Raw genomic sequence first — 11991 nt, 5'->3', positions numbered from 1 at the left:
CTAATTGGGGGTGGGGGCAGAGTTTTGGAGGAAGATGGTGTTTACTGAAGACAGATTTACCCCTGGCTTTAAGTTAATTCCTAGGCTTGTAGCAACCATGCAAGCAGCTGCAGTCCTCCTTACAAGCACACACCCCACGTCCTCACTCCCTGCAGTGCAGATACAGGCAGAAGTAATGTGATAGGAAGGGGAACAGAATCTTGGTTTTCCAAGCCAACTCGATCTAGATTTTACTGTTTGGCTCCCCTAGGGATAGTACTGACTTTACACAGCTTGGGCTACATGGACTTTAAAATTCAGTACATCCTAAAGCAGGATACAAATCACATTATTTTCCCTGGTCACATGCAGCAGTATGGACTAGCTGGACTCTTGGCAATGACATGCCTGTTAAGACAACACATTGCATCTTACTTCCCTTAGTATGGCCACACGAAGCTTTTAACCTGGAGCAGGGTTTGTCTGGGTCAGCGATATATCCTTAGATGTGCTCCATGCTGTTCTTTCACTTTGCAAGCCAATTTCCCCGTGCTTTCAGTTTCCACAGCTCACATTATTAACCTGAGTCTTTAACAACTGCATATTCTTATTTATTGCTCCACCGTTGAACCTACCACTTACCTCCTCAGACAGTCTCTACCAAATTATTACATCATACAGTAGATTGTATTAGCGTGCCTCCCTGGGATATACACATGTAAAAATTCCCTTGTAGAGGAAACATTGAAAAGGAACTAAAGTATCTCAATATTGTGTTTTGCAAAGTAATTAAAAAACCCAAATTATCAAACATCTCCCTACCTAGCTAGCAAACCGCTCATTCCTCTTAAATGTGGACTTCGCAGCATTTATCCAGACCCTTGGTAATTCCAAGCTAAACTAGTGCAGTGCACTTCACCTGGAGTTCACCCAGTACATCTGCTTGCTCTTTGAGGGGCAGAGGATGGTGTGAATTCAGAATGTATATGTCTCTTCACTGCTTTCTATTCACTTTATACCACTCAATGGGTTAATAGTCTTTGTTAAAGTCCTGATGTCTTATGCACTAGTTATCGGAGATTCCACCACAGTACGTGGTTTGATTGTGAAATGCCTAGAATGGCAAAAGAATAGGAAGTCTAGGAATTAAAGTCTAGGAATTTATGGTTCATAAATTCTAAGCGGATCTTTGACACGTTCTCTCTAAGGCAACAGTTGCTGCATTACAGATGCATTCAAAATACATTTTTATACAGCCATTCTGTTTTTGCTTTGTAAGAAAAGGCTTAACCTTTCAGACGTATGTTTATAAAGCTAGCACTGTGGAATAAAATAAGAAGCGAGATTGTTATTACTGCAAGCAATTTTAATACAAAAAAAACTGTTTTAAACAGTTCATTGGTAGAGCTTGTTTCTGCCTCAATTAAACCAATTGAGAGAATCACACAGCAACATGGTCAGAGCTGAAGAGGAACAATATTTAATAAATACAGGAAGTCCAGATAGCCCATCCTCTTACCCACCCGCACTGTCACTTGGTCAGTTGATTTTATCACAAAGAAAAGTAGTGTACAAAAGCGAGACAGGACTTGCAAGTGTGCTGGTGAGACTCATTTAAAGGACAAGCAACTGTGAATGTAAGTCCAGATTTCTTCTAGGAGCAGAGGTCACATAAATCTCAGTCTGGTTTGAAGTGGAATGACCAGTCAAATAATAAATAGGAAAAGAGGTGCAGATAAGTAGCAATTCTGTAATAAACGATGCGAGTCAGTCTCGTATGCAATCTAGCTGGGTGGCCATCCAGAAGAGTTCTCTAACTTGTAGCACAGAAAGTGATAGAAGCATCTTTTTGCCCCACCCCTCTAAAAGAGGTATTGCAGTGTTCCCAACCAGTGCTCTCTTCTGAACAGCTACCCCCAAACCCCACCACTATTATTTACTCTTTAAAAGCGCAAGTGCTGGGACAGTATTTCAAAGACAGCATTGGTAATGAACCCCTTTACTGTAGCATGTGCAAATTTTATTAATTCAAACAAACTCCAATTTCTTCAGGTAAAATCACATAACCTTTAAAAAAATGGAAAGAGAAGCCTCAGATCCCCCTCACCTCATGTTTCTCTCTTTGAGGTATCCATGATTTACAAAAAAGAGTTCCTTGAACACTGTATGAGTCAGGTTTTTTTGTTTTTTAAATATAATTTATCTCGCTGAGACAGCAAGTCAAGTTTATAAAGATGCATTTAGGAAACAATCCTAAAAGATAAAGCAGGTTCACACCCTGCACTGTGCAGAAATCCTATTTATAGTTTTTATTTTTTTTACACTTTCATATCTTGACCTTTTTGCTTGCTTTCTCTCTCCCACATTTCAGTTTTCTGGGCCCCATTGTGAATAGGGGTGACCAGGAGGCAAATTTTATCTACATAAATATTCACATGAAAATAGTAACTTACAAAAAAGAAAAGAACCCAAATAAGGCAGCTTCATAACACAATTATTCTTTTACACTTTTAACAATATAATTTCTCCCGTTTAGAATAAATATACATCCAATGTACGTAGCTGGGTTAAAAACTGAACACAGGTTTGTTTTGTTTTTTAAGGGGTGCTGGTACAGTATTATCTTTTGGGGCCTGGAGTTTTGGGGGTGGCAGTGGTAGTTTTCTTGGACATGGTTGGGATTTTGGAAGGTTTTGCCAACCCCCGTCGCGAACTGCCTTGGCACCCTGCCGTGCTGCTTTCTGAAGTGTCCGAACAGGCTGACTGAGTTTCCAGAAGGTCAAAATCGGAGGCGTCGCTTCCCCGCCGGCTGCTTGCCCGACTCCCTGCACGACTTCCAGCACGACTTGTGGGACGACTGGCTGCTTTCTTAAGATCTGAAATGAAATCCGGGTGTTTGTGATCACACTGAAACACGCCCCCATTCTAACCCTTAGCAAACGGACCCCCACTTCCCTTCAGTACTGCCACCAGTTCACAGACCCAACGACAGCAGTCATGTTGTTAGAAGATTGTGCAATGAATACAGGATCACTGAGCTCTCTCTGTTCTACAATGACAGTGGGCAACTTTGCCTGAAACTTTAAGACTCAGGCTATGTCTACAATGCCGGAGAAATTTGGTGTTAGCTTCTAACTTCTATTTACAGCAGCATCCCTGCTATGCTGTGCTGACAGGAAATGCCCTCCCATCGACACAGCGTTACTCTTTTTGACAGGGCTGGATTAGCGGTGTCGACTTCCAGATTGATTGAATGGGTCTCCAGTGCCGCTCAAATCGATCCCGAAGAATCAATCCAGCAGCGCTGACAGTGCCGCTGTCAATGTAGACATAGGCTCACTGGATAATTTCACAGCTTGTTTCAGGCTGTTCTCAATCCAGGCTCTAGGACAGAGTGTTCATGGTGTGAAACTTTTATTCTGAACACCGGCACTAGGACTTTCCTAGCGTACAAAATTAATGCAGCATGTGGATCTGCTATCAGTACACAAGAGCTCTCTACTCCACCGGAAACAAAGGATTTCATCTTGATGAGTGAACTCAATTCCTCTCCTGCCTTTTTTAAAAGGAAACAATTTAAAGAAAATCCTTCTTATGGATCCCAAACCAAGATCAAGGCAATCACTGAAGCATCTCTACTACAAATGCATGGATAAACAGAACAGCCTGTATTGTAATGGTCTTTAGTTTATCTTATACTATTATAGATGGTCAGTATCTTATCCTCTCTCTTGATTGGAATCCATAGACAGGTACAGCAATGAAAGGAGGTAGCATTTTAGCATTCATTACAGGTAAAATCGGTCAACCTAGCACTTACCAGCCCGATTGGTTTTGGCACCTGTAGAGACCGGAGAAGAACTATTACTGGTATCACCAGCAAGTGAAGTTCGGCTAGAGTGAAAAGTGGGTCGTTTCAGCTTGCTGCCTGCAGATGGAGTCACCTTTGAATAAAGAATGAATTGGGAGTCTTTTAGGTGTTATCAAATCACTTTGTAATGGATTAATATCAGAGGTAGATTTCAACAACAGGATTCCAATATATAAATACCACCATCATCTTAAAGGTCAAAGAGAACACACAGGGATTGTGTTATTGTTTAAAAAAAAGATTCACACCGATGGCTTTGTACATTCAGGACAGCACTACATGCTTAGTACTTTCCCCTGCACCAATTAATTATAGCTAATCTCTCCCTTCAAACCCATTTTTAAGTATTTTGTTCAGTTTGATTTTTTTTTTTTTTTTATATTTCTCTCTCTGACTAAGCTATAGATCTATTTAAAAATCCATAGTCCATCTTAAGGACCAAGTACTATTTTGGATTTAAAAGGCACAAAAAAAGTCATATGAAATCCTGTGGAACTTTTAATATTTTAAAAGTCCTGAACAATTTTAAAGGTTAATTATTTTTTTTTTTTTTTTTAGTGAAAATACGTTTTTTTTTTTTTTGGTAAAAGTATGCCAAATTTCAGTCCTAAGTGACTTAACATGGGTTAGGGATTTCACTCTGATGTGTATTTACTGGGACAAACAACAACCAATAGTACACAGCATTTTAAATATTTAAAAAAAAAAAAATCCAAGAAATTCATTAAGGCACAAGCGATGAATGAACACATGAAATGCAGGCCAGAAGGTCTCCACCATAACTGAAAGCTTTTAAATGAAGCTTTATACGCTACTACTCACACTGGTTTCTGTTAAACTGTGTGTTCCATGACCTTTACGATGTTGCAGATACACATTAAAGGAAGCAACAGCACAAAGCTTTCTCCCACTTACTTCTCTTGCCACAGAAAGAGGAAATCAAAAGAAAGCATGACTGTAAATCAGAATAATATCTTTAATGAAGAGAGGACTTCTGAGTCCAACTGGAAAGCGCAGCTGCAAGTTTCTAAAATGATCCTACTGCTGGTTTTAAGACAACATAAAATAATTGCAGGAAAACAGCTCCCCAAGGCGTTACATCCAATCCCGCAGGAACTGGGATTCTGACAACTTTACAGCCCAATTGACAGACTGACTCAACAACCTCCAGACATCCTTTTGCAATTTTCAGTTCATGTCACCGTAAACCGAAATGACTTTTTAAGAGTTGAAGGGTCGCTCTGCAATAAAACTTTTGACGAACAACTGGACAGAGATTTCCCCAAACTCCCTCTGATGGGAATTTGTGAAGCTACAGCAAAGGGAAAGTCAAGGAAGAGGATGCCTCCTTGGATACATGGCAGTTAAGTTCCATCAACACACTTTCAAGCACTGAACAAGCCTTTGAATAGGAGAGAAAACCCTCATTCCATGGTTTGTTTTAACCAATTTGAAAGTAGCTCCGTCTACATACATTTCTCTGGCACTTTTTTGTTCTGAGAGCGACTCTCTTTATATCTTCGGTAACTACTGGAGCTTTCGATCCTGGCCCTCAATCATACTTTATAACAAACGTTCAGTATTTTCTCAACAGCTTTCCAAAGCCTTTCTTATGGCAACAAGCGGATCTTTTTATACATTTCAGAAATACCTGACGTTTTGATATCAAAACTTCTGAAACTATTTCCAAAGGAAGATCAAGTGTGGTAGACGTGACAGATTACCAGTAAGTTAAATCACAAAAATCTACATTAAAACTCTGAACAACCCACAGTTCCCAGAGGTCAGAAAATTCAAAGTTCAGGCTGGAACTTCAGGCAGAAAGCAGCCTCCTGCTTGAATCCACCGTGCTGTATCTGAGTATAGCAGAGGCCTCACATCAGTGTGTGATGTCACAGGACATATCAAATATGCTGTCACAGGCTGATAGGTATATGGACTTCAGAAAACTATGGTAAAAGTGGTTACTGTGCGTGCGCTGTAGCTGATTTTCAAGTGCTAACTCGGCTATTTTGTTCTTATTTTAAATATTAAGCTAGTTTTCATTGTGGTCTTTTTTGAATGCTAAAAAAGGTGGCTGACGCCGGGAGAAGTCGTACTGGCTTTTGCAATCTGGTAAGTTACCATTTAAAAATTGCTCAAAAGGGGTTAAAAAAATTGATCGCAGGCATCTTGCACTTTGAGTTTATTTCTAGTGTGAATTTCTTTTTAATCCGAGTTAGAAACCCCCTGAAAAACGCCAACAGTCTTAGCATTAGCTGTGCTAACAAGCGCGGCTATCATAAAAGAAAAGCATTAAACAGAAAAAGGAAGCAGATGCATTCCTTCTTTTCAACAGGTCCTTTGACTAGCAGAGCCATACTCTACCTCGGAGCTGGACAGGTGGGAGTCGGAATTATCGAAGCCCCTGTGAGGGGTGCCAGCTTTACTGTTTACCAACCAGGGTTTGTCATAACAGCGAGAGAAGTGATGTGGAGTCTGTGAAATGGAAAATCCAAAGGAAGGGGAAGGAGAAAGGGGGGGAAGAGGTGGAAAGTGAGTGAAAATGGAACAGAAAAGTATCCGGAATGGGAAAAACAAACAGAAAATACATAAATTCTAAAAGAAACAGACGACAAAATAAAATGCACATTGGCACAATGTGGTGAAAAGAAGACACAAAAAGGGAGCTACTTCCTCCTGCGTGCCAACTGGCTGCTCATGTTAATGATGATGTCCAAGACAAATCTGCTCCTACGGCACAGACAGAAGGCAGGGGAAATTCTGACTTTTGGAAGATAGGAAAATCGGGAATGGCCCCAAGAGTTACAATACGAGAACATACAAATAAAAACACTTTTTTTTTTTAGCTCAATAAGCAACTCAGTCTTTTCTGAGACTTGTTTATATTCTCTCTACAAATGATCACCTACCTGCAGGTATACTGTGCATAGACAAAGTGGGAAGACATTTTTAGAATGAATGACTTTAAAATATTGATTGTGCAGTCAACAGGTTTATCCCTGCATCACGTATCAGTTTAAACCAGGCTCTGCCATGCAGGTGTCCACCAACGAAGAATAAATACAACATATTTTGAGTTGTCCACCGCAAAAACCCGCTCCCCACCCAACACCTCAGCTCCTGGTCTCCTTGGAAAGGGTTTTGAGTAGATGTGAGCAGCACAAAAGTGAAGCAAAAAACGGCTAGGAATATCAACTGTACCTTGGTCCCGCTAGCAGGTGTTGCTGGAGAGGATGGCATAGACGTGCAGCTGTGATTACTCTGGCTAGCACTAGAACTGGATCGTGTTGGGGAGGCAGCCCGGGAGGAGGGTTTTGACCTTCGACCCCGTGACCGGAAAGGCGTCATTCCCTGCGAGACTCCTTCTGGTAAAATGAACTTCTCTCTAAGTTCCAGGTTGGTCCTTCCTCGTGCTGAAAGAGGAAACAAAGCATCTCCTGAAAAAACCTGCTGGTGTCCTGCTTAACACCAGGAAGCCATCCAGAAACTTCGGCCATCATCAGTGTGCACCCTCGCAATGTCTTAGAAACCCCATCTCTGTCCTGCAGTGAATGTCTTGCTTTCATTGCGATCACAGCAGAGCGAGACCATCACACTGTTCTCACTCTGTTGTAACTTTGCTGATTGATTTTTGAAGACTCGTGAGAGGCGAAAGAACCCTTGAGGTCCATGAGTTCAAACAGAACTATGCGACTTTTATGCATGTCATGGGCCCATTATACAACCAGTCTAGTTAAAATTAGCACAGCAGCTGATGACATTCTTAGGACAGTTTAAAAATACTGAACAGAACTGCTCTGAAAAGTCATACTCCTGCACTCGCAGCACTCAACTATGTGCAATGTAACTAGTTTTCCAAGCTACACTACCTTGTATCAGAGGACAGATCTAAAATTTGGTTCTGAAAGTCCCAGGAACTGGAGGGTGTCTCTGCAGCTAGTAATGGGTTAACAATGCAGATGGAAGTTCTATGGCCTCAGATACTAAGATGATCAGCATAGGTCGATATCTCAGAAACTCACCAGCTATACACAGAGAGCAAATTCATTAAGGAGGTAGGAGCAAGGCCATGCACAAAGCCTTCCAGGACAAAGGAGCAATATTGATTCAATATGTTAGACTTGAAAGACAAAGAAGCAACTGCAGGGTAGAAGCCTTGTTCGAAGATAACCTAGGGATGGGAAGAACCCTGGCATCAGCAATCTAAAACATCCGTTGCAAAGCATTAACAGTGGAGACGAAGAAGCGGAGTCGCACTAGTAAATTCAAGAGCTTACACAAAGCAAGCAGCGCTGCTTCCGAATCATGCTGATTTCTGCAACAAGCCTCAGATAGCAGAAGCAGGGAATATTTAGCATGAGCTTCAAAGGATAATTAGAAGCAATTAACATCTCAAAGCCTGTGGTGAGAGAAAGGGACATACTGACTATGACCAGACCTCGTCTGTTTAAAATAAGGAATAGACTAGCCCAAGGAAGGACTGTGAAACATTCTCTTTTTTCTGCTTCCCAGAGGGGTGGGCTGGGGAAAGAGGGGTCCCGGTCCCAGTCCCTTCACACATACACACACTTGACTTCCCCCCTGCCAAATAAGTCCTTGCAGTTGCCTTTCTTCCAGCCAAAATGGGCTGGAAGCTGTTCTCCTGTGGAGTCCCTCAGCTCTGCAACATGCATCAAACACCACTTGCCTTGGGAGAGGATTTCACATTCTAACAAGCCTTGTTGTTAGGAACTTGTGCTCAATATACGCTCTATATTTTCCTGTATAGATTTCCACTCCATTATACCCTCAAGAATCCTCCTCTCTTCTTGGTGCTTACATCTTCTAAGCGATGTGCCCACTTATTATGGCCTTCGCTTAATAGTGATTTAGTTGAGCTCTCTTATTTGTGTTAATGCCTTTCCTCATAAATCAATTCCTCCAGCCCTCTGATCATTTTTGCTGCTCTTCTATGAGCTCCTTCCAGGTGATTGACATTTTTCTAATCTGCCATGCCCCGAACCACATGGCGTTAACAGGTAGTCTCCTCAGTGGGGTGTTGGGGAACTACTGCACCCCTCTTACAAGATACAGTATCATTGGCTTTTTCTTTTTTTGGCTGCATTTATAGATTACAAAGGCCAGAAGGAACCACTGGGATTGTCTGCTAATCTGATCTCCTGCATAACAGGCCCTAGGACTATCCCGAATTAATTCCTGTTTGAATTAGAGCAGGTCTTTTAGAGAAACATCCAGTCTTGATTTAAACATTTCTAGTGATGGAGAATCCACCACAACCCTTGGTAAGCTGTTCCAATAGTTAGTCACCTCACTGTTAGAAACACACACACTTGAATTCTAGTCTGAAATTGCCAGTTTGTACTCAGTTGGGTGTGGCTCACTGGATCCCAGCAGCTGAAGGCTGGTTTCTGCCACCTTTCACCATGGGCCACTCTCATGCCCTACACTGAGCTGTCAGGGAGAGGAGAAATGCAGAAAACACTGCAAATCCCACTTGACGCAGCAGCACTATCTTTTTAAAAAAGCTTTGGTGATCTCTCGGTCACCTGTTGCTCTGTATGATGTGGTTTCCTGTGCTACTCTGCAGACATTAATTGCTGTCAAATGTCCTTTATGGCATTTGAAAGCAGCAAGTGAGAAACACAGCAGTGATATCCTTTAGTACCACGGGGAAGTCCCCAGCTTACGGCACAAACACCAAAAAGACTAATGCAAAAAACACACTGGCAACCAAAAGGCCCAGGTTTATTAACAGCCCTTTTTCAGACCTGACCATACAACTATAAAATACACGGGAGCCCGATTTTTGTCTTGGGGGTGAAGGTAGGGGGCATCCGTTATTCCCCACAAAATTTTTCCTAGCATGAGGCTGGATTTAACACATTTTCATTAAACAAATCCATCAGGAAAGATGGTCCAGCAGCTAGGGCACTGAACTGGGAGACTCAGAAAACCTGGTTTCTATTGCCCGCTCTGCCACTGACTTGCTGTGTGACCTGGACAAGTCATCTCCCCCCGGGCCTCTATTTCCACCCTCCTCCCCATCTTGTCTATTTAGATTCAGGCCCGGGCTGTATCATTCTGCACTTGCACAGTACCTAGCACGTTCAGGTCCTGATCTCAGCAGGGGTGTCTAGGAATTATTGTCATACAAACTGTTTTTAAAAAGGAAGATGCCCTGAAATGGTCTGAAGAAGTGAATTGCAGGGAGTGGTTTCAAGTTAGCAGCATCTGCTCATACTACATTGTACACCGCCATCACAAGATCCTTCAATGTCTGCACAGAGCAGCAATACATGAGATACAAGGCGAGCTCCCCGGCTGATTTTCTACACAGGGAAATATCACTGGCCAAGCCCATGACAACGAAACCCAAGACAAGCAAGTGTTTTCAAAACTCAGCGTGGAGTAGGTTTTTTGTAACTCCAGCCTCATGTACTATCAACATAGGCTATTTTTACATCTAGAAACATCTAAAAAAGAATGAGGGGGGCTGATATACAGCGTGCGGGTGTCCAGGACTTGGGGTGGGAACGTCTATGATTTATATATATTTATAAATAGAAATAAAGTGAACAATGTAAAGTGAACAATTGCGTTAATCCTATTCATTTTAAACAAAAAGTCACACATCAAACCCAAATGGACTCTCTCTTTATCAAGACATTTTAGAAAGGGACTGGCTGTGATTAACTCTTGCCTGATTCTATCACAACAAATTATGGATTTGGGATTCAAAGATGCAACATTTCAAAATCCAGAGAAAAATCTCTGACTCCAATTTTTCCATGATCTATGGTACATGGTTTAGTTTTCCAGTAATACAAAATTATAAACTTCCCTTGTTTATTTCCAAATGTTTCTAATAAAAATCAACTCTTTTCTGATAAACTGAAATAAGATACGTGAAAGCTGACGTGAGTAAGAACGGAAGGATGGTCCAGTGAATAGCGCATCAGCTTTGGATCTGGGAGACCTGGATTCAATTCTCAGTTCAGCCACAAATGCTCTGTGACAACCTGCTCAATATACTTAGTCAATCTGCCTCAGTTTCCCATTTGTAATTGGGAATACTACTACCTCACAGAGTAAATATATTAAGATTGTGAGGTGTTCAGATACTATGATAATGGGGACCAGATAAGTATAGAAGATATGTAAACAGGAAGCATATGTCTTGCTATGAATTTGAATAAACTTATTATGTATTGCGTGTGTTTTTTCAACCTCTGACAAGCCACTCAATTTTCTGAGTTGATTTAGTTAAAAACTGTTGAAAAATGTCTCAACTAGAATATCCTTTATATTGTAAACACTTATAGAAGCTGCAGTTCCACTGTGTCACAGCATTCACAAAGGCAGCAGATGTGCTGGGACAGGGGGCGGGCAGGTTGGTTAAGAAGCAAAGCCATTCTCAATGACAGGATAGGGGGTGCTGGCAAGTGATAAAGCAAAAATAACGCCAACCTATCGGAGACTGACTGGCAATCGAAGAGCTGGAATCAGAGCGCTTTATTTTACTTCCGGGGTGGTGAACTAGAAAAAAGAAAACACACACATACAAGGAAACTGACAGAGCAGGAGAAGGCAGAAACTGGTCAAGAAAGAAGTGCACAGTTGAAGGCAGGCTCCCTTTTCACTCCATGCAGCACGGCTGTTTTATTTGAGAAGCAGGGAAGAAAGAATCAGTAACTGGAATCTTGCAGGAAATTTTTAGGCACACACACACACAGCTTCTGGAAACAGTACCGTTGTTCCTAAAAATACAATATTTGTGTTTGCTTTCTAAGGTGCTGCAGTGCCCTCCATCATCACATTTTCCAGCAAGAGAGATTATATTCTTGTCTAGAGGCTTCTTACACCTGATTTTACTACATCTGTATGGAACTGGAACAGTAGTTAGATTTCTCCAACAGATGGGTCATCCATCAGCACATTCGATTTGTAACAGTAAGATTTACAGCAGAATCCACACTGACAACTATTTGTTGTAAAAGACACACAAGTCCACGAAGGCTGGAGTTCTGCTAAAATTGGCACATGCTATCAACACAAAGGAAAACACACACAAGATACCAGCTTTTGACCATCGTAGAAGACCACAGACAACAAATGAAAATGAAATGCCCAGCTTTCTC

At 41.5% G+C, this 11991-nt stretch overlaps 1 protein-coding gene across 16 annotated transcripts in view; it reads right to left on the bottom strand.

The window, feature by feature from the left end:
- Positions 1-1436: 1436 nt before the first annotated feature.
- The window catches only part of MACF1 (microtubule actin crosslinking factor 1), a 222084-nt gene continuing 211529 nt past the window's right edge, over positions 1437-11991 (bottom strand). For 9 of the 16 annotated variants that reach the window (XM_067533972.1, XM_067533965.1, XM_067533966.1 and 6 more), the window contains 5 exons: positions 11321-11389; positions 7055-7266; positions 6218-6328; positions 3800-3923; positions 1437-2855 (listed from right to left, as the gene is read on the bottom strand). In XM_067533972.1, coding sequence (XP_067390073.1) covers positions 2599-2855; positions 3800-3923; positions 6218-6328; positions 7055-7266; positions 11321-11389 — 773 coding nt within the window. In that variant the 3' untranslated portion in view covers positions 1437-2598. The remainder of the gene's footprint in view (positions 2856-3799; positions 3924-6217; positions 6329-7054; positions 7267-11320; positions 11390-11991) is intronic. The other 7 variants (XM_067533967.1, XM_067533968.1, XM_067533982.1 and 4 more) reach the window with 3 other exon arrangements.

Source organism: Emydura macquarii, unplaced genomic scaffold, assembly GCF_026122565.2.
Source record: "Emydura macquarii macquarii isolate MOO-44397 ecotype Brisbane River unplaced genomic scaffold, CSIRO-AGI_Emac_v2 contig_3348, whole genome shotgun sequence".
Taxonomy (NCBI): domain Eukaryota; kingdom Metazoa; phylum Chordata; order Testudines; family Chelidae; genus Emydura; species Emydura macquarii.
The sequence above is the reverse complement of the archived record's forward strand: the minus strand, read 5'-3'. Positions and strand labels throughout refer to the sequence as shown.